Source organism: Vespa velutina, chromosome 24 (genome assembly GCF_912470025.1).
Source record: "Vespa velutina chromosome 24, iVesVel2.1, whole genome shotgun sequence".
NCBI classification, from domain to species: domain Eukaryota; kingdom Metazoa; phylum Arthropoda; class Insecta; order Hymenoptera; family Vespidae; genus Vespa; species Vespa velutina.
In genome coordinates, this window is record NC_062211.1 from 580,081 (window position 1) to 602,101 (window position 22,021).

The 22,021-nt window shown below is 30.5% G+C and overlaps 3 protein-coding genes across 4 annotated transcripts; 2 read left to right on the forward strand and 1 right to left on the reverse strand.

Moving 5' to 3' along the window:
• The first annotated feature begins 222 nt into the window (after positions 1 to 222).
• On the forward strand, positions 223 to 5,604 carry LOC124957073 (ATP-dependent zinc metalloprotease YME1L). 2 transcript variants are annotated; one of them, XM_047513722.1, is made up of 12 exons: positions 223 to 651; positions 1,103 to 1,231; positions 1,339 to 1,764; positions 1,846 to 2,077; positions 2,210 to 2,304; positions 2,406 to 2,649; positions 2,736 to 2,868; positions 2,956 to 3,193; positions 3,314 to 3,556; positions 3,662 to 3,808; positions 3,897 to 4,043; positions 4,129 to 5,604. In XM_047513722.1, exons 1-12 carry the CDS (start codon positions 625 to 627, stop codon positions 4,363 to 4,365), a joined length of 2,298 nt encoding a protein of 765 aa, XP_047369678.1. In that variant the 5' UTR covers positions 223 to 624; the 3' UTR covers positions 4,366 to 5,604. The 2 variants fall into 2 exon arrangements, with proteins under 2 accessions (XP_047369678.1, XP_047369680.1); XM_047513724.1 differs by lacking the exon at positions 1,339 to 1,764 and having other exon boundaries at positions 225 to 651.
• On the reverse strand, positions 4,796 to 17,232 carry LOC124957070. Its single transcript, XM_047513716.1, has 6 exons — positions 16,175 to 17,232; positions 14,968 to 15,222; positions 14,689 to 14,881; positions 14,336 to 14,549; positions 14,126 to 14,268; positions 4,796 to 14,034 (listed from the first exon to the last, which is right to left on the reverse strand). Exons 1-6 carry the CDS (start codon positions 16,735 to 16,737, stop codon positions 11,449 to 11,451), a joined length of 3,954 nt encoding a protein of 1,317 aa, XP_047369672.1. The 5' UTR covers positions 16,738 to 17,232; the 3' UTR covers positions 4,796 to 11,448.
• Positions 16,747 to 21,605, forward strand: LOC124957071 (presequence protease, mitochondrial). The gene is made up of 2 exons (XM_047513717.1): positions 16,747 to 17,816; positions 18,155 to 21,605. Exon 2 carries the CDS (start codon positions 18,181 to 18,183, stop codon positions 21,280 to 21,282), a length of 3,102 nt encoding a protein of 1,033 aa, XP_047369673.1. The 5' UTR covers positions 16,747 to 17,816; positions 18,155 to 18,180; the 3' UTR covers positions 21,283 to 21,605.
• The last annotated feature ends 416 nt before the right edge of the window (positions 21,606 to 22,021 follow it).

A 22,021-nucleotide genomic window follows, 5' to 3' on the forward strand; every position in this document is an offset into this window, starting at 1 on the left:
TATTTAAATTTAAACACATGATTTTTAGTAGACGTATCATGAAAGAATGAAATATATATTGTACATAAGAATAGAATATATTTATAAATATAAACCGATAGTTATATTTATGTAATATAGATTATACGTTTTAAATGATGAAAATTTTGAGTGAAAAACAAAGAGAGAGAGAGAGAGAGAGAGAGAAAGAGACAGACAGAGAGAGAGTGATAGAGAGAGAGAGACGAGGGTTTATCGTTGTTTTCCAACTCTCGAAAAATCTCGATCGAGGAATTAATTGCTTCGTTTCATAACCTTCCATCTCCACCTATCATCTTTTTCCATCGTTTACATCGAAAAGTACAAAGTAAAATTCACAAAATAGTCATACAAAAGATTGCAAGTGAATTTGAAACTATTGCACGGAAATTTAGTCTATAGACACTCATTTCCGTTATCCTCACATCATCAAATGAAGCCATGATCTTTTTCAGTTTATTTGATATTGCACGGTTTTACATGTGTCTATTTTATTTTCATAATTAAATTTATGCTTCACGTTAATCTGTTTCTATCGTTTACGTCAACCATACAAATTTTAGTGTATTCTACTATTTCGCATCTTGAAGAAACAGATAATCGGAAATGATCTCCCTTCAGTCACATAATCAGGTTTGTATTTTTGATTCGAATGATAGAAACTTCTTTATTTATTATATCGTATTTTCTTTTTTTCATCATGTTTCCCCATAGGAAGAAACATTGTAAGAAATTAATATTGAATGTTTGAAATGTTTACTTTTTTCCAGTGTTGTTTATATGTATTTTATATTATAACCTAACTTATAAAAAATTGTTTTTAAGTAACTACAAAATATTTATATTTGTTTTTTTTTTTTTATTGATCTAAAGAGTTTCATAGTATTATCATGTTCTTAGGAATTTTCAATTTTTATAACAAAAAATAATTAAGTTAAGGAAATTTAATTATTTAACAAATTATTTTGTATACTATCTTAATTAAACGGAATATAGAATGTGAAATTTTATAATATTTAGTATATATCTAAATACGATTAATGTGAGATATTATATATTTTCTAATAATAAATAATTTATATAGGTGCTGTACCATCTGACGCAATTAACATCAAGCATTAATCCTAGATCTGTACCATTTATAGTAAAAGATCATAAAAAAAGCAAACCCATTCATAAAAATGAAGATTTTTGCCAGGACAGTTTCTCTGAGGTAATTTTTTAAAGATATTGTTATAATTTTTATATCATTCAAGCTGATAATTTCAGCCTTACCAATATCAAAATACTATTTATTTTTAACCATTTATATATTTATAGGTAGCAAAAAATTGTATAGATCTGCCAATTCTCAAATTAAATGTCCACAATATAGCAAGTATATGCGGAACGAAAAAAGATAATGCATGGCTAATACTTGATAATATTTTTCTTAAAACGTCTTGGAAATCTTTAAAAATAAATTCCAAATGGAATGCATCTTATATATCTGGAATAAATTTTACTGAAAATAAAAAAAATTTTCCATGTTCACAACTTACAGAATCTATAATCTTACCTGCAATATATTTATCATCTAAACAACAGTATAAACTATTTCATAATTTATGTAACAGAACGTTATCAAATTACAATGTACAAGTACGTTCTTTTAAAACGGAACGTGATATAAAAGTGATATACAAAAGAAATCCTTCGGTGTTTACTAGATTGAAGGAATGGTTCGATTCATTTGGTCTAGCCTCGGTATAATATCGTATTACTTACATATTATTAATTATTTTATTGAAATTATTAAAGATAAAGGTATTAACTTGATTTACTTAGGATTCTCATAAAACAACGTTTCCTAGTGATCTTAAACCACAAGACATAGAATTAATGAAAAAAATATTTGCCAATATGAATAATACTACAGATGAAACAAAAAAGTCCAAAGTTGCGTTTGCAGAGGGATATGCTCTAGGTTTACAAGCTAAAGTGAAAAGTCGCAAAGGATGGCTAAGATTTGTAAATTGGCTAGCAATAGCATTGTTGATTCTAACTATGTGCTTTCCATGTATGTATAATAGATTATACTATTATTAATTGCTTATAATAATACAAATTTGAAGTTTATACATAGAAAGTTTAATTTCTAAAGTATAATTCCAAAAAGAATGTTTAATATATTTTATTTTATTAATTTCAGTTGCCAATCTTGGAAATGTATTCAGATTTTCATTCACTAATAAAAGTGAAATTGACCCAGAAGATATTCATTTTACGTTTGATGATGTGAAAGGAGTGAGACATTGCAATATTATTTATAAAAAATGATTCATTCATAATCTTTTTAAATTGGTTTTACTATTTTATTCATGATTATTTCTCATTTAAATTTGTAGGTTGAAGAAGCTAAGCAAGAATTGAAAGATATAGTGGAATTTCTTAGAGATCCAGAAAGGTTTACTGCATTAGGGGCAAAATTACCTAAAGGGGTATTATTAGTAGGTCAACCTGGTACTGGAAAAACAATATTAGCTCGTGCGGTAGCTGGCGAAGCAGGAGTACCATTTTTCCATGCAGCAGGACCAGAATTTGATGAAATTTTAGTAGGTCAAGGTGCACGTAGAGTGAGAGATTTATTCAGTATGTTATCTATTCAATAAATACTATTTTTAAATGGTAGCTGCAGTATCATAATAACAAAGCTTTAATTTATCGTATTTTTACAGAAACAGCAAAAGAAAAAGCACCATGTGTGATTTTTATAGATGAAATTGATTCTATAGGTGCTACAAGAACACCTTCGGTTCTGCATCCATATGCAAATCAAACTATTAATCAATTACTTTCGGAAATGGATGGGTAAATTCTTCTTTATAAATGATAATACATAGCATTGTTTTTAAATAATATAAAATGTGACCTCGTAATTTTTTTTTGTAACTTCAGATTTCATCGAAACGAAGGAGTTATTGTACTAGGTGCTACAAATAGACGAGATGATTTAGACAAAGCATTATTAAGACCTGGTCGTTTCGATGTAGAAGTTAATGTACGAATACCAGATTATATGGGACGTAAGGAAATCTTAGAATTATATTTAGGAAGAATTATGACTCGTGATATTGACGTAGATTATTTAGCAAGAGGCACGACTGGTTTTACTGGAGCAGATTTAGAAAATATGGTATCTAGAATCTATTATTTTTCATAAATATTACCTTGCAATGAGTTTGCAAGAATTTAAACTAATAATTCTCCCGATTGCAATTCTAGTCTAATTTTGATGATCTTATATCTGTAACAGGTTAATCAAGCTGCTTTACAAGCGGCAATGCTTAATTCGGATTACGTAACCATGAAACATCTGGAATATGCAAAAGATAAAGTTCTTATGGGTCCAGAAGGAAAATCTAAAATTCCAGACGAAGAAACGAATCGTATTACGGCATATCATGAAGCAGGTCATGCATTAGTTGGATTATATACAAAAGATGCAGATCCACTTCATAAAGTTACAATTATTCCACGAGGACCTTCTTTAGGACATGTAATATATGAGCTTAATTTTATATAATCGTGTTTTAAATAATAACGTGTAATACACATATAATGCAATATACTTTTTTTTTTTTTTTTTGTTTTTATATTGTAGACTTCATATATTCCTGAAAAAGATAATTATCTTGTAACCAAATCACATCTACTAGCTAAAATGGATTGTTTGATGGGAGGACGTGCCGCCGAGGAGTTAATTTTTGGACCTGATAAAATTACAACAGGAGCAGCTTCAGATTTTGAAGTACGTAATTCGATTTATATATTTATATTGCGTTTACATATGACAATATTATTCAAATTTTATTAAGAACCATATATTGTTTTTATAGAATGCTACAATAATAGCAGAAACTATGGTAAAAAATTATGGAATGTCTGATAAAGTTGGAGTAAGATTGTATGATTCAAAAAAGAATTCTGATTATGCTCCTAGTACTACAGAAACGATTGATAACGAAGTAAAAAGACTTTTACAGGTGGGTACGAAGCAAAATCTCGGTTCTTTGAAAATGGACCAAATATATTTTATTTACCGATACATATATCGATAATTTATTTTAGGAATCATATGAACGTGCTAAAAACATATTAAAATTACATTCTAAGGAACATAAACAATTGGGAGATGCTTTAATTGAATACGAAGTATTGGATTCTGATGAGATAAAAGCAATACTAAATGGAAAAAAAATTAGAACTGAAACTTCAAATAAGAAAGCAACAATTATAGATGTACCTAATAAGAATGTACCTAATACGACAAATAAGGGAATTTTAGATGTACCTAATAAGATGTAATTAGTAATATTTTAAAGTATAATTTGTTATCTAAATTGAAATGATCTAGGCAATGTACCATATTATCCCGTGAATATAATTCCTATTTTCGATTTCGTTAAATAATAGTTTTAAACGAATTTAAAATGAAATCAAATTTTAAATCAATATCAAATTAATAATCATATCTGCTTTATATTTCTTTTACAACGTTACAGCATCTTTTGTATGCATCTTCTGTTAGATTTTTTTCTTGCTTCTTTCGATTTCTATTATGCTTAATTCATATTCTTTTTTTTAAACTTTATAATTGGTAAATAAAATAAAAAAACGAAATAAAATTTAATTATTAATATATCAAAAAAAATAACTAAACTGATCTTCCCAAATATACTTTTATGAATCATTATTCTTATATATAATAACAAAAAAAAATATCGAACCAATTATAAGGTCAATTTTATACTTTTATTAATTACATTGCTAATAACTAATATTAATTATTGTATTACATATAATCACAGGATATTGTGGTGCATGATTGATAACATAGGAAGCTGTATTATTTGAAATTTATGGCTACTTTTTTATGTTATCATAAATGTGACATATTCGTCACTTTCAGTCTATCTACACAATAACTTGATCAAATTTAATAACGTAAGCTTTAGCTTTTGTGTCAAGTTATTAATGTGTCTTGTACTATCTTTAATACAATAAAAGGAATGTACTTTTAGAACATTACGGCAGAGATATAAAATCAATTTTACTATAATATTTAATTTTTAACGTTACTGCACTTCGCATACACACACTTCACTTGAAAATATCCCTTTAAATAGTAATATTAATATCGAACATAATGTACTTACCTATATTTATAAACAGAAACGAATAATATTTAGGCCATACAATGTTAACATTTTATTTACCATCGTATAGATATTATAAATTATACAAAATTATATATATATATATATATATATAGATATATATAGATATAGATATATATGTGTATATATATATATATATATATATTTATATATCTTATATTTTGTATATTCTCCTACCTATTCTCTGACACTACAGTATATATGTGAATGTTACAGATTTATAATCTTGCCTAAGTTCTATATCTAATACACTGTCACATTGTGCAAATTATATAATTATATTGCTGGAGCCTATTCGTTCCAGAAATAGCTTAGCAGGTCTTTTATAAAGATCTACTTTGATTTTTAATAAATCGTAACAAAGTTATATTTGACAAATTTTAATGTTTACCATCACACGAAAACGTAATGAACAATTACACAACGATTTCTATATAATTCAACGTTATATTAATACTATGGAACGAAAAGACTATTTTGAGAAAATTACTTGGATTGCAATTTGTGTTGCAACTATGTCATTACAGTTGCTTCGTTTAAAGTACGCTGCATTCACGCATGAGCAAACATACTGTGGAATAAAATAATATAAATCTGATAGATTAAGGACTATTTACAATAAATGTGTACACAAAATAACATATATGTAAGCACTCACGCAAATATCACAGTTTACTAACTCATAAATGTGAAGATGATTAACTATAAATATTGTTAATCATCTAGTTTCTTAGGGTACAGTATAAAATTGCTCAAGTTTCTTAGAAACAGAACAAATTTTTAAAAATATTTTCGATATAGATGGTTAAAGGTCATACTACTGTTTTTTTTTTTTTTTTTTTTTTTTTTCCATTCTAAATTCAATAATTAATTATTTGAATTATAAAAAAAAAAAAAAATAAAAAAAAATAAAAAAAAAAGAAACATTAATAAGAAAGAGAAACGTAATCGCTTGATATATAGCTTAATTAATAAAATATATCAAGGAAAGATTTATATTATTAATTACAATGATCTCTCACAAAAGCAGCCATTATTTCACATTAATTTTGTTCATCTTCAAGATTGCAATTCGTTTATTTGACAATATAAATTGTTTAACAATTATACGTGTAAAGAAATCTCTCAAAGAAAAACAAAGATTCAATTCCGTCATTGCATCTAAGTTGACATAAGAGAAAGCAATTGCGTATAAATTTACAATGAATGATTTAGTATTAGGATATGGTCCTGTTTCATAAGCCACACAAGAAACTACGTTTTCTTTTATCTTCTTTTTCATTTTTCTTTTTTTTTTTTTTGGTTTTTTTTCTCGTTTTTTTTTTTCATAAATAAATTCATTCCTTTTTTCATGATATTATTAAATTTAATCGATGTAACGAATAACTTTGAAAAACGTCGAATGATATTCGTCATCGTCATTTCATCTACTTGGTAGGAGTAAAAGGATAAACACATTATCATCATTTTGTTTGTTTATAACGTTTTCTAAAAAAAAGAGTTTTTATTTACAAAGAAAAGCGAACCACCAGCGATACTTGCTCATACAATCGGAAGACCGCTTTCCGATTGCTTGATTTTATTCGCTTGGCATTCGACGGTACAAAAGATCAAGGAAATTTCTTCTTTTTTTCTTTCTTTTTTTTTCTTTTTTTTTCTTTTTTTTTTTCTTTTTTTTTTTTCTTTTTTTTCTTTTATATATAGATGAATGAAAGAATCTTCTTGAAATCGAGGAAGCCGATTTTTTTGAAGATCGTTTCATCTGCGCGATCATTTTTATACGATATCATTAGATTTATCTTGATGTGAAAATAATGCGATTGTCGCAAGAACGCAGATAGATCACTCCTGGCAAGATAACAATGTCAACGATACATTTATATGTATGTCAGTAAACATAAACACATCGAGTTTTGTCATACTATTTTTCTTCCCTTTCCCCTCTCACTCTTATTCTTGCTGTCACACACTCTCTCTCTCTCTCTCTCTCTCTCTCTCTCTCTCTCTCTCTCTCTCTTTCTCTCCCGGTCTCTCTCTCTCCGTCTATCCCTCTTATTTGTTTATTTCAATGCAACATATCCCTTCTCTCCATACCATCTTGTTTCTTTAATATTATTCGCGCAAAATTCAATTACATATTACTTAACAACAAATAATCAATGACTGCAAGTATTTTCTGAAGGTCTAATAACTGATTGGATTTGGATTTACATGCGTGTCTGGCTTTATGTGCATATTGATCAAAAATCATTTGAATAATTTTATTGCATTCTACGATTCTCTGATATATGTATATGTTGTATATTTCACTGATCTACCCCATGCAATACTATTGATATCTAAGTAATAACTTTTTCTCTCCCGATGGAGCCATTTTTTTCTCCTTCGAAATTTGCGAATAACTTTAATATAAAATTTTACAAAAAAAAAAGACAAAAAAAAAAGAATGAACCCAACCCAAAAGATACAACCCAGAATATTTTTACAAAAGATTATGATCCAAGCGATCAAATTAAACGGCAAAAAAATTAATCTTTAAATTAATCCTTAATTTAAATATTGTTTCAATGTATCATTTTCGATAAAAGATTAAAATATTGTCTAAATAAAAATTAGTCAAAAGATTTAATCAATTTAATCCTGATATCAATTTAGACCGTTAAATGGACAAACTATCGAAGGAGAAAAGGAATACAATGTGACATTACAAGACGTAAATTAGTTACACTATGTTGAGATAACAACGATCTTGTCACGCTATACAATCACATTCTTCGATTTCTTACTTTCAGAAAAAACCGTGGTCTTATTGCATTGAATAATTTAGTGACAGTTTTCATTACAAATGAATTGAAATACTTTTGCTTCGGACAAGATCGTCCTTCTTTTAAATATAATTGTGTCTATTGAGTGTTCCTGCAAATATATATATATATATATATGATATAATATATTTTATATATATAATATAATATATTATATATATATATATATATATTAAACACATTTGCACAAACGCGTACACGCGCATATTGATTTTCGTGTATGTGTGTGTGTATGTGTATATTAATTTTCAGTTGCAAATAAAATAATGCTGTTAATATATCTAGATACAAGTATTTTTTGGTATCAATCGGACTTCGATGATATTATCTTTCATTTTTCACATATAGTCTCTCTTATATAAGTTTCAAATACTTTAATATCGGTCAAATTAGTATGTATATATTGGTATGAATCGTAGTTAAACTACAAAGGAATTTCGAATTCGTAAGAGCGTAAAACAGAATGGTCGAAATATATGTAATATGTATTTCTAACTTGTATCTAGATAAATTAGAAAAAGCACAACAGTACGGTCAAACCCTGATTATACGATTATATTGAATAACTTCTACCTAAATCGTTTTTGTGCGTGTAACAAGTAATATCATAATACGTGTTCCTTACTTATAATTACAAGTTTAGCAATTTTTCACATAGAAATTCGCAAGATTTTCGAGAATTGGTCGAATTTGTGTTAAATACTTTTTCACACAAGAATATTCGTAGTATTATCGTTTACGAATAAATCTGGTTTATTTTTCTATCCTTTTTTTCTCGAAACGATCCCTATCACGATTTATTCGTTAATTATTAAATCTTTTTATTTTTTCTTTCTTTTTTCTTTTTTTTTTTTTTTTTTTTTTTTTTTTTTTTTTCTTTTCTTTTCCTTCGTATCTCATACATACACTACTTGATTATAATCAGTTTTATATTTGTACAATAATAACTTTACGACAATCTCGCAATGCGCAGTAAAATATCATAATTGAATAGTTAATCAATTTTTTTTAGATACGCTTGACAAATCGTCCAATTTTTTTCATTAAAAAAAAAAAAAAAAAAAAAAAAGAAAAAACGTTTTTCGCATAATTCGCATTTGTTGTTGGTAACACGAACGAATCAGATTTATACGTGATCAACTCGTAAAATGCGTGATCTGAAAACAATTAGGTACTTTTTCGATATCGATATGAATATTATAGACGATCCGTTATCAAAATTAAACATTTTCAATGTTTGCATTGAAAAAACGATCGAAGAGAAACAATTTTTACTAAAGGAAAAGAAAAAAAAAAAAAATAAGCCTATTCGATTTCATTAATATTGCGTCTTTGCTCTCCTCTAGCTTACAAACTTTCTATTTTGTTTTTCTCCTGGTTTTTAATTCTTCATATCGCGTAATATTTGATAAAGATTTGTTTTCGATTCTAAGATAAGACTGCGATATCTTCAATTTATCAGATTTTTATATTTTTCTTCACTTTTTAACATAACTAACAAATTGAGAATGATTGCGTTGTTTAAAGGACAAAGTGATAGAAAGTGTGCTTGCCACGGAAGATTCTTTCATGCTCTTTTTCTACCAGCGCCCAGAATCTTTATTTAAATTCCTTTATATCGTTTGTATCAATAAAACTTTTCGCAAATAAAATTTTACAAAAAATCATATCAATCGATTAATTATATAATGTTAACTATATAAAATTTCGTATTTAGCTACGTAACACGTCATATAATACTTTATACGTAAGTTAATGCGTGAATAAATCACGATTACCGCATTTTTATATACGTATAATGTTATTCTATGTTGTAAAACGTAGATTAAAAATTTCACATATGTCATAAGTTCAAGTGATAAAACTATCGACCACAGCTGCTAATTCATTTCATAAAATATAGATAAAAGAATTAAAGAAATTTTAACAATTATTGATAAATATTGATTCAAATATTCTATTTGAATAAAAACAAAAAAAAAATATATATATACATAATCCAATATATATTCCCGTGAAATCATTTTAAAATTTGTTGATTACTAAACAAGAAAAAGAAGAGAAAGAAGATCTACTGTAGCAATAGCTTGTGTAGTTTTAATTGATATAAAATGTGATATAATACCAAAGTATGCAAGGGGCTCTAAAACACTGTATTTTCTATAGGATTTAAACACCATCTGATAGTTTGAATTTGATAAGTAATAAAAAGATCAACTAAGACTGTATACTTTATTACAAAATGTAGTTACTAATCAATTATAGGATTACAAAGTACGTTCTATTATATACTGGGCTCAATACCGCACAATACCAATGCCTAACAGTTGATTGCTAATATTTCATAGAGTGGTTAAATAACAGAGTCACATTAACATGTTCTTAAATGACTTAGAAACAAGCGCTTCAAAACGACGAATATTAAAGTATTTGTATAAAATCAACTTTTTTCTTTCTCATATCTAAGATGATATAAGATAGCAATACTCTCAGCTGAGCAATTTCATTGTTATTCTTTTAACATCATTATAATTTTAATTTTGCATCAAAAGATTCTAAAATCTTAATATATTATCTTAATGTTTTGACAGTCGGCAGTCAGAAAAACACTATCAAAAGTTTAGAATTCGTGTCACAGTGCCTTCGTATTTATTAATTATATAGCAATTAGAGCGTAATTAGATAGTAATTCAAATAATGGAAGTCTAAAAAGTATGGCAGTTATGAGCTTTGTTATTCCATAAAAATTAGAAGAACATCCTATGTTCCCATAGTCGGCTGAAAATTCGTAATGTCAAATATTACAAAAACGGACTACTACTACTAAACTGGTTCGATCATCTAATTTGAACTTTATTTTATTTTATTTTATTTCATTTTTTTTATATCAATGAGTAAGTTCATTAATTTTTATTTTATTTAATTAAACTATGACAAAAAGTGATCATAAATTTATAAATATTAGAGTTATTCAATTACAATAATTATAATATATTGCAATCATTAATAATATTTATAGCAGAGAAGATATATAGAGATTTATAGAGAGAAAATTGGGCTGATGCAAAGATAAAAGTGTAATTAAAATTGATTATAAAATAGTAGCCTAAAAATAAGTATAGTTAAAAATTTCAATGTAGTATTTCCATTGCTAAAAGTTTAACATAAATACATTGACATCTGTGACACTGTGAATGAACTTAAATTCATTAATTCTTCCTTGTGATGATAATATGTACTTTGCAGAATAATATATTTACTTATTATTATACAAAGTACTATATATTATATAATTGATGAAAAACATGCGACTACATAAAAAAATATTTAATAAATTTCTATAAAGAATGCAATATCTGAGTTACCTCTGTCAAAATAGACCTTTCTCAACGATTAGGCTCTGTCACTTCATTGAATAAGGGAGTCAATGGATCAACATCTTGCAATCCATCAAAATTGCTAAGAGGATCCAGATCATCGGCTTCTCCATCGGGCTCTCCTAGGAAGGTGGTCTCGAGTAAATCTGCGACATTCCTACAGCCGTTATCCGATGTGGCGATACTAGTAGTATCTCCGTGTAAGTTCAAAGAATTAAGTGTAGGACTGGAGAGCATTGGTTCGTTTGACTCTTGATAAACTTCCTGAGACTGTACTGTATGCAGAGGTGTTGAAGGATATGATCTTGAACCATTACTGTCTTCTGCGTAAGATGGTGTATATGTTGATACTGGTGCAGGAAGAGGTGTGTTTGGATAAGAACGAGATTGTATGATCTTTTGCAATGCCCCACTCACTGAACTATCAAGAACATTCGAAGGATCCAGCATATCTTCTTCTGATAAATTTATATTTGAATTTGGTAAAGTATCTAAAACTATCCCATTATTATCTATCAAATCTTCTTCTCCAGATTGTTCCGGAAGAATCTGTAAACTTTGCGATCCCTCTTCGCTCAGGATATTGAGAATATTTGTTATATTTTCAGATGTGATCTCTTTATCATTCATCAAAAATTGTTGATCATCCGATATAAAGTTTGGATCGACGTCGTTTAATAAATAAGAAGTCCCTTCTGATTGACCTATAGAACCAAAGTCATTGAATTCACTAGGTACGGGAGTAGGAGCTATTGAACTGCTTGTAGATGGATTAAAACTATGACTTTGAAAACTTGAGAGACACTGCTGTGTTGAGATAGGAGACATTAATGCAGGATTTACCATACGATGTAAAGGAACAGATTGCGATCTACAAAAAAGCTGTTCAGTAGTAAATTGTTTATTGCCAAGCAATAATTCACTGATCTCCTGATCTGTTGGTTGTGGTCTTTGATACACATTCTTAATTTCTTGTAAATTTTCCTGGCTTGGATAATTAATAAGCAGTTGCTTTTGCGGTGCCAAATCTGATGCTAAAAATGGAGGGCATTGTGATCCTTGATTTTCTTGCTTCGACGTTATAGCGATGTGCGTTCCATTGCCACCAACCTGTACTTCGGATGACTTTGTACAAGTAAGAGGTGATTGCGGCATCGACACCTGTCGCACTAATTCAGGACCACTGGTGGGTACTACAAACGTATCGTTTTTTCCAGTATATGGCATGCTGCATGATATGGAACGCGACAAAGACTTTTGACTCGCTCGAGATCTAAAGCTGCCACCTTGTAGATTACTCCGTGACCGAGGCACTGGCGTATTTCGTGGTGAAACGAAAGGACTCGCGTTTGCTGAATTAGATTTGGAAGCACGACCATTGATAGGTGAATGTGGACCAGGTGATATTGGGGTGAAATTAAATATCCTACGACGCGTATTTGGGCTTTGAGGTACGGTATTCGTAACAACATTGGAATCTTGTACATGTTCAACGACATTAGTTTCAAAACTAACTCTGCGTCTCGTATTAGTTTGATTCGAATGATTTAACAATGTTGGAAGTATCAAATTATGCGTTTGAGTAACCTCCTGTTTTTCACTAACTGTATTCTGCCTGACGATAGTAGCGGATACTATGTCAATCGGTGGATGCTCGGTACCAGCTTTTAGATTTTGTTCTAATATTAATCTCAACTGAGACACTTTATCGGATCTCGATATTTGTTCCGTGTCTCCAGTAATGGCATTTGCCTCTACATCTGAACTAGACGAACTATTCTGTTGAAAATACTGCAACAATTCCTCTTCTTGTTCTTGAGAATTATTACCCCCGTTTAAATAATCATCCAAAGCATCCGCATCAAGAGAACAAAGCTTATCATTCTTACTTATGAGGTTTGAATTTTCTTGCAACAATCGTAGTTGATCCTTGGTTAAAAGAGTCGATGTTTCAGTTCCATTTCCATTAGAATCAAAACTACTTGGGCAACCATTTATTTTGATGGAATTTTTGGAACATGTTGGCAATTCAATATCACAGTTTTTGGCAGGCTGATTACTAACAGCCTCTGTGGCTTTACACTTGGTAGGCTTCAGGTTACTAGCTAATATCACTGATATTTTCCCCGCACGTTGTACAGATGAGAGCCTAGGTAACAACATACTGGAATGCTCTACATTTTCATGTACCTGCTGTTCTGCAAGTTTTGTTTGCTTCTCAGGACTGGATTCCGATGGTTGATTTGGTACATTAAGATTGGCACGCTTTCTGGAATTTTTAGGTTTAACGTCTCGCTTTGAATTCACGCAATTGGTCGTTACTACTCTAGTGCTGCTATTATTCTGAACATCTTCGATCGATTGTACCACTATATTATCACAGTTGGATTCCGGAGAAACGTTGTTGCAGGGTTGACTGCTAGCTTTAAGAACCTTTTTTTGCCGAACTGTCACAGTGGCAGGTAAATTGTGTTTGTTTAACACATATTGTCCAGCTGGCGTATTTGTACCCTGAGGCGACTGATTGGTCTTAACTTTCTTACTTCCTTTATTTACTCCTGCTTTATTATCAATAATCTTTTCTTTATTCTGATTCTGAAATATTTATACTTGTACATACTTATACATGTTTAGATTTATATTTTATTATATGAAACTTCTAATATCAGATATTTTAACACCATACCTGTGTAACATTGTCAATGTGCCTATGCTTTTGATCTTTTATATGCTCTCGTTGTTGTAGCTTACGTTGTAATTGTATCTGTGCTTCTCTTAATTTCCCTGGTTTTCCAGATATTGATGTAACTGACAAACCAGTCGTTGGCTCTATCGACAAATATTTATTGATTTTAGTAGCATCACAACATGTCACATTATATTTTATTTGATATACCTTCGTTGGATGAAGTATCAGGTTCCCTGGAAGCGCATAAAATGCATACGGCAGCTAGAGATCGCGTATCGACACAAAGATTATCCACAAGATGACGTGCTAAGGCACTCAAAGTTGGAAATTTAAAACCTAACACACTTTCTGCCCATTCCCTAATCAATGTAGAAGCAGCGCCTAACATTTCTTCGGTAATATTTTCTTCTGTACCATCCTCCTAAAAATATCAAATAATCGATATTATTATTACTATGTTATATTACTTATCAATATATGAAAGATTTTGTTTACAATTATACACATATTATGAAAGATACAAAGAAAAATATCAGAAAAATTTATTAGATGTGCCTCACAGTTTGACTTCCAGATATGTTAGGCAGCGTTGGAGCTTCCAATTTAACTCTCTTGCGCATTCCTGCATAGCAATAACGAGAATTGCCTCTTGTGCCTAGTCTTCGAGGACGTACCCGTGGATAGACTTGTTTCATAACTTTTCCAAAATCTGCAGTTGACAGTGGTTTCATAGAATTCCTTATACAATACATGCTGTAAATAGATATTATATAAATATAAAAATTTATTGAGAACCAAAACTTATCATTGCGAATATGATCTATTTATTTTAAACATACTTATATTCTTCATAGACCTCTTGTTTCGGTAAGGAAACTTCAGGATCCTCTTCCAAATGTGTTTTGATCCACATAATAGTCTGATGAATTTCATAACGATTTCCTAATGGATTTAATGGCTGCCTCAATGGATCAACAGTTCCTCCAGTATTGTTCAACGACAATGGAAGCTTCAGGTACAGCAACAATTTTTCCTCTATTTTAAGTTGCTCAACTTGGGAAAATATTTCCTGAACTCGTGATTTTGATTCTTCACTGTTTCAAACATACAAGACGTCATTATATATCATGTCTTTAAACAAAGAATCTATACATTATTAATAAACAAATTAAATTCGCTTGTAAAACAAATAAATTATTAAGAATTTTAAATATATTATTAGATGACATTTTGATCCTTAGTATATCTTTCGTGATAAAAATCGATGAGAAAGGGATTTATGTAAATTAACAAATTGTAAAGATCGACATGGAAAGTACATGCGAATTAATCATCAAGAAATTGTGCTGAACGCGAAATGTGCAAATTTTTTTATGAATATGCTAATTATTCCTTTTTTTCGTTAAAACAGGAGCGCCAAAAATACAATTCGAAAGAACTCGAAGATAACTTCAGAAGTAATCACGATATCGATTACTCGATCGAATTCTAAAATATTTCAAATGACTATTGTAATAAATTATTAAAAGAAAACATCGTCAATAAAATGTAAATATGTATTGAGTAACAATTCGATACATTCGCGAATTATTTCCGAGCGAAGAATTCATCATAAATAAAAGATATAGTTTCGTACAGGTATAAAACTGTGACAAAACGTACAATGTAGGAAAAAAATACAATCTGAGACCAGTAATATCAGTATATTTGGCTATATCGTATATCTATAAAGCAATCTTATAAATCTTATAATTGTCGATTAGCACGAAGCGACTTGGGTTGCGTCGATTCACTTCCCATATATACTTCAATTAATTACGAATGCTTATAAAAGACAATTCTGTATTCCGATCAGGAAACAAAACCTTCGACATAGTGAATTCTGAATTAATCGAAAAAAAAAAAAAAAAAAAAAAAAAATAATAAAGAAAGAAAGAAAGAAAAAAAAGAAAAAAAAAAGAAAGAATAAAACAGGTGTGCGAAAAGAAAGAAATGTTGTGATTAAAGGGAATAAATAAGAATGAAATGAAGGTCGAGAATTTAAACCTGACGCTGTCCTCGATCATCAGACGAATCTTGTCGTTCTTGCCGGTGGAGCCGTGATTCGCCAGGGTCGTGAACTTGGCCGCGATGATGTCCTGAAGTAGGTCACCTTCGTGGAAGCCGTTGGAGAGCCTACCGGCAATGGGAGCGGGGGTGGCCGGCGGTCTCTTGTTGTCGTTGATACCGGCTTTCGTGATTCCACCGTTTCCTCCAGCACCGCTGCCACCACCGTTGCCACCACCGCCGCCTCCACTGACGTTGCTGGCACCGGCACCGTCGCCGTTCTCGAGACAAATGTCACTTTGTTCTTTCTTGATACGCGTGCCGTCGAAAGCGTACTCGTCGACGGAGACGTTGTTCCGCGTAGACGATGGTGGTAGTGGTGATGGCGATGGCGGTATCGCAGGTGGAGGTGGTAGCGGTGGTGGTGGCGGTGGTGGTGGTAATGTTGCCGCCGCCGCCGCTGCTGCTGCTGCTGCTGCTGCTGCTGCTGCCGATGCCGATGCCGATGATGATGGTGGTGGTGGTGGTTTGGGCTTGGACTGATCATGATTATCAGTACTCATCGTACCCTAACCGCGACGGTACCGGATTATGTAGCACGTACGAATCTATAACCTCCCGCCGATAGAGAGGGCCCTACCATTTTGTCAGAGTCAGCTGGACTTCTACTACTACTACTACTACTACTATTATTACTACTTGTTAGCATCGCACTCTCCGGTATACGTCCTGCGTGGGCGCCATTCGAGAGCCTCCACTCGCGCGTACCGACAATTCGCCGAAGCGCTTGCAATATGATCGAGTGCGCTTCACCGTCATAACTACAACGCGCGACACTTTAACGCCGATCGTCCCGGCATAAATCGGTCACGGTTGATAGCACTCATCCGCTGCCCATGTCGGACCTCAAACACGATGTGACGACAATCGGTTGACGGTCTCGCTCTCTGTATTGGCCACGGAAGTCAGACCGATAGCACTTTGCGCGTTCTTTCGATCGTCATAGAACTTGCGTCTTTCACTCGACGCGGTACACGTACGCATTCGAGAGAAGAAAGAAATTTCTTAGCGCCTCCGCGACACGGCGCCCTGACATTTTAACATCTCCGGCATGCAATTGGTCCGCTCGAACATAACGTTGTCATAAATTTTCGACAAACGATTTCAAGAGTAGCCAATGGCCTTTCTTTCTCGCTAACGTCTTTTCTTAACTTTTCTTTTTTTCATTTTTCAATATATTTATTAATAAAGATGCAACTCGCTAATTTGAATTAAAGACAAAGTTCGATTTATTTTGTATCGTCATAAATAAAAATGGAATATTAATTCTAGAGATTTGTCCACGGTATGATATCTATAGGTTATTACGATTGTTGTTGTAATGGCGCAACTAGTCAGCAAATTACAAATTTATTCTTGTAAAATAACACTCTAATGATTATTATTTCAATGTTCGATTAAAATCGTCTGCAAAATCGGTAAAATTTTTGAGCGACCGCTTATTTTCAATTTGATTTATACGTGAAAAGATAAAAAGACGACAATATTTGAACGTTTAAAATTGCTCATAAAATTGTTTTATTTAGGACGATAAGAAAACGCGAAAGAGTAAATTTATATTTACGAAATCTTATTAATCGAGGTAAAATTTTTTATTACGTGTCGTTAATGATCATTTTATTGCATCAGGATTTGTACAATTTGTACAAATTGTACCTGTTAAGATTTATTTCAATAAATGCTCTTTAATAAAACTGCGAAATATATTGTAGGAATCTTGTAAGGTACATTTCTATTTAATTCATAACAATTGAAGTGGAATATTTATGAATTTTATTACTTATAAGTTTCAGATCAATGATTATGTATTTTTACTTTGATTAACAATATAAATTATGGTCAATTGTACAAATCTGTGAATATAAAATTAATATTATCTTTCATTAATATAATTAATTTATATATCATTGGTTTTTTCAGTAGTAACATTTGCAGCATCAAATAAAATGTTAAGAATATTTAAATTTTCACGTCAAACCTATTCACAACATCAGAGCTTCTTGCAGCGCTTAAAACGTCCTTATTCTGCAAATGTAAAATATGAAACAATAAATTATAATAGAGATGTAATACATCATCCATCTGATAAATTCAAAAAAGGAACTGTTCTGCATGGCTTTATAATAGATGAAGTTGCAAGAATAGATGAAATGTATCTTACTGCAGTAAGACTTACACATTTATCTACCGGAGCAGAATATGTACACTTAGCCAGAGATGACAGTAACAATGTATTTTCTATTGGATTTCGCACGACACCTATGGATTCTACTGGTCTACCACATATATTAGAACATACAACTCTATGTGGCAGCGAAAGATACCCTTGTAGAGATCCATTTTTTAAAATGCTTAGAAGATCCTTAGCTACTTTCATGAATGCCATGACTGGTCCAGATTATACTATATATCCATTTTCAACACAAAATTTAAAAGACTTCAGGAATTTACAATCAGTGTACTTAGATTCTGTCTTTAAGCCTAATCTTAGAGAATTGGATTTTCGACAAGAAGGATGGAGATTAGAACATGCTGATGTAAATGACAAAAATACTCCTATTATTTTTAAAGGAGTAGTTTTTAATGAAATGAAAGGAGTCTTCAATGAAAATCAAGCTATATTGGCCGAACGATTATTAAATTCAATCCTACCAAGTCACACATATGCAATCATTTCTGGGGGAGATCCTCTTGTTATTCCTAATTTGAAATATTCTGATCTTTTAAATTTTCATGCAACTTATTACCATCCTTCTAATGCACGATTTTATTCATATGGCAATTTTCCACTTGAAGAGCATTTGAAGTTCATCAATGATCGCTATCTTTTCTTATCAGATAGGATCGATACGTCTGGATCAAAAGTTCCTTCAGAAAAGCGATGGGATAAACCTAAATATGAGCATATTTCCTGTAGACCAGATCCTATGATTGCAGATCCAAACAGGCAAGGTTCTATTGTAATAGGACATTTATGTAATGATATAACTGATGTGCAGAAAACATTTGAAATATATGTATTGTCGCAATTATTATTAAAAGGTCCTAATTCGGCATTTTACAAAAGCTTAGTAGAATCAAATATAAGTACCGGTTTTGGTCCTATAACTGGATATGATGCACAGTGTAAAGATACTATGTTTATTGTAAGTCTACAAGGAGTGAAGCTTGAAGATTTTTCTAAAGTAGAACAAATTTTTGACGAAACTTTGCAGAAAGTCATTAAAGAAGGTTTTCAAAAAGATCATATAGAGGCTATTCTACATGGTATCGAATTAAGTATGAAACATCAAACTTCAAACTTTGGATTACATCTTTTGTTTAACGTAACACCACTATGGAATCATAATGGTGATATTATTCAATCACTGAGAATCAATGAAGCAGTTAAACAGTTCATAAATAAAATGGAAAAGAATCCTCAATATTTACAAAATTTAGTACAGAATTATTTAATAGACAACAATCATAGATTAACATTAACAATGTCACCTGATGAGAGATATGATGCTGAAAAAACCGACGCAGAACGAGAATTGTTAACAAAAAAATTAAAGGAATTATCTAAAGAAGAATTAGATAATGTTTATAAGGAAGGATTGATGCTACTAGCTGAACAGGAAAAAAAAGATGATGCAGAAGTTCTTCCTACTTTAAGAGTACAAGACTTGAAAGAAGATGTGGAACGATATCAATTAACAAATTTAAATATCTCTGGTGTTCCATTGCAAGTGAGTGTACAACCAACTAATGGAATTTCTTATTATCGTGGAATTCTTAATACGCAGAAATTACCACAGGAATTAAAAAATCTATTACCACTTTTCAATAATATTATTGCCAAAATGGGTACAAGAAATTATGACTATAGAACTTTCGATCAAATGATACAGTTAAAAACTGGTGGCTTAAATTTTATGAATCATGTTGCTGAACATAAAAGTAATGTAATGGAATATGAAGAAGGTGTTATGATAGAATCTTATTGTTTAGACAGAAACATGAATGATATGTGGAAATTATGGTCAGAATTATTTAATAATGTAACATTAGATGATCTTCAAAGATTTGACACATTAGTTAAAATGAATGCAGCGCATTTAGTGAATGGAATTGCTGATCAAGGACATATGTATGCAATGAGTACTGCTAACAGTTTGGTTTCTTCAGTTGCTAAACTTAAAGAAAATTTATCTGGATTACAATATGTAGGAAGAATGAAGAGTATAGCACAACTTCAAGATTTAACTCCAATATTGCATCAAATGAAGGAAATTGCTAGACATGTTTTAAATAAAGAACATTTAAGATCTGTTATTAATTTATCAAGTGAACACAAAGAAAGTATATTAGAAAGCATCGGTACATTTTACGAATCATTAAAAGATAATGCAAAGGAGCCATATATCATTACATCAGCTGATGATAATAATGTTGAAGAAAGTTCAATTCATTATGTTTTGCCATACACAGTTAATTATTCTTCAAAAGCAATTTTAACAGTACCATATACAAATCCAGAATATGCCGTATTACGTATACTCTCTAAACTTCTTACATCAATTTATTTGCATCCTGAGATTCGAGAAAAAGGTGGAGCTTATGGTGGTGGAGCTACGTTGACTTCTGCAGGAATATTTACATTCTATTCCTATCGAGATCCTAATTCTGTTCAAACATTTGATACTTTTGATAGAGCATATGAATTTCTTAAAAATTACGAATTGTCTCAAAGAGAAATAGACGAAGCAAAACTAGGAGTCTTTCAACAAGTTGATGCTCCAATATCTCCGGGCAGTCGTGGTATGCTTAAATTCACTCATAATCTTACTGATGATGAGATACAGGCACACAGAGAACAATTAAAATGTGTAACTAAAGAACACATTATGGAAGTTGCTGAAAAATATCTACAAGTAGGACAAAAAAATATTAAAATTGGTCGTGCTCTTATTGGACCAAGCAATGATGCTTTATTGCATAGAAAAATGGAAAATTGGATTGTTTTTAATCAAGAGGAAGAAGTTCAAGCAGAAGTAGCTAAATAATTTATTATAGAATAATTACTTCAAATTCGAAATTGTTATTAGTATTCTCAAAATATTTATAACATAATATATACAATGTATGTATTTATATTCCAAACAAAAATTATTCAGAAATTGTGAAAGAAATAATTCGGAAAGTCATAGGGCGACACTAAGCGGCAATTGTTAGAAATTCGAGATAAATATTTTTTCCCGACAAATTAAAACTTCAAATGAACAGAATTCGATAATAACAAAGTATCAAATGAAAGGTCAGATTATAAAGAATGTTTATGAGCTGCTGAATTTTTATAACCATCGCTATAAAAGTAAAAAAAATGGCATGAAAAGATTAATTGATATACTCACGCATACTATTGTATTTCTTATCACGCATAGAAAGCTCCTAAAAACTATCTCACCGATAGAGCTTTCAATAATTGTCGTTGGCGTTAATGTCGTAAAATCTTGTAGACATGAAAGATTTTGTTTTGTTATATAATAAAAAGAAGGAAGAACATTTATTGTTACTATATTGTAAAATTGATAAAATAAGACGTAGTTTTGTATAGCTGCGTAATCATATAATGTTATGTATGAAAAAAAAAAAAACTAAATATAATTATATTAATATTTTTATATAAAAAGTGTTTTTTGATAAAAATCTTTTCTACCGATTTAGTTCTGTATTCCTGCAAAGATCAATAGCTCCTATCATATAGAAAGAAATTTTACATTTGTAATATTTATATTTGTGGAA

What these genes read in the sequence shown, in the direction of transcription:
- LOC124957070 (XM_047513716.1), bottom strand. Translation starts at nt 16,737, where the DNA reads ATGAGTACTGATAATCATGATCAGTCCAAGCCCAAACCACCACCACCA. An exon ending in GAGGTCTATGAAGAATATAA is followed by an intron (nt 14,882 to 14,967) that starts GTATGTTTAAAA and finishes ATCTATTTACAG; the next exon opens with CATGTATTGTATAAGGAATT. An exon ending in ACATTGACAATGTTACACAG is followed by an intron (nt 14,035 to 14,125) that starts GTATGGTGTTAA and finishes TAAATATTTCAG; the next exon opens with AATCAGAATAAAGAAAAGAT.
- LOC124957071 (XM_047513717.1), top strand. Translation starts at nt 18,181, where the DNA reads ATGTTAAGAATATTTAAATTTTCACGTCAAACCTATTCACAACATCAG.
- LOC124957073 (XM_047513722.1), top strand. Translation starts at nt 625, where the DNA reads ATGATCTCCCTTCAGTCACATAATCAG. An exon ending in CGTTTGATGATGTGAAAGGA is followed by an intron (nt 2,305 to 2,405) that starts GTGAGACATTGC and finishes TTAAATTTGTAG; the next exon opens with GTTGAAGAAGCTAAGCAAGA. An exon ending in TAGAGTGAGAGATTTATTCA is followed by an intron (nt 2,650 to 2,735) that starts GTATGTTATCTA and finishes GTATTTTTACAG; the next exon opens with AAACAGCAAAAGAAAAAGCA.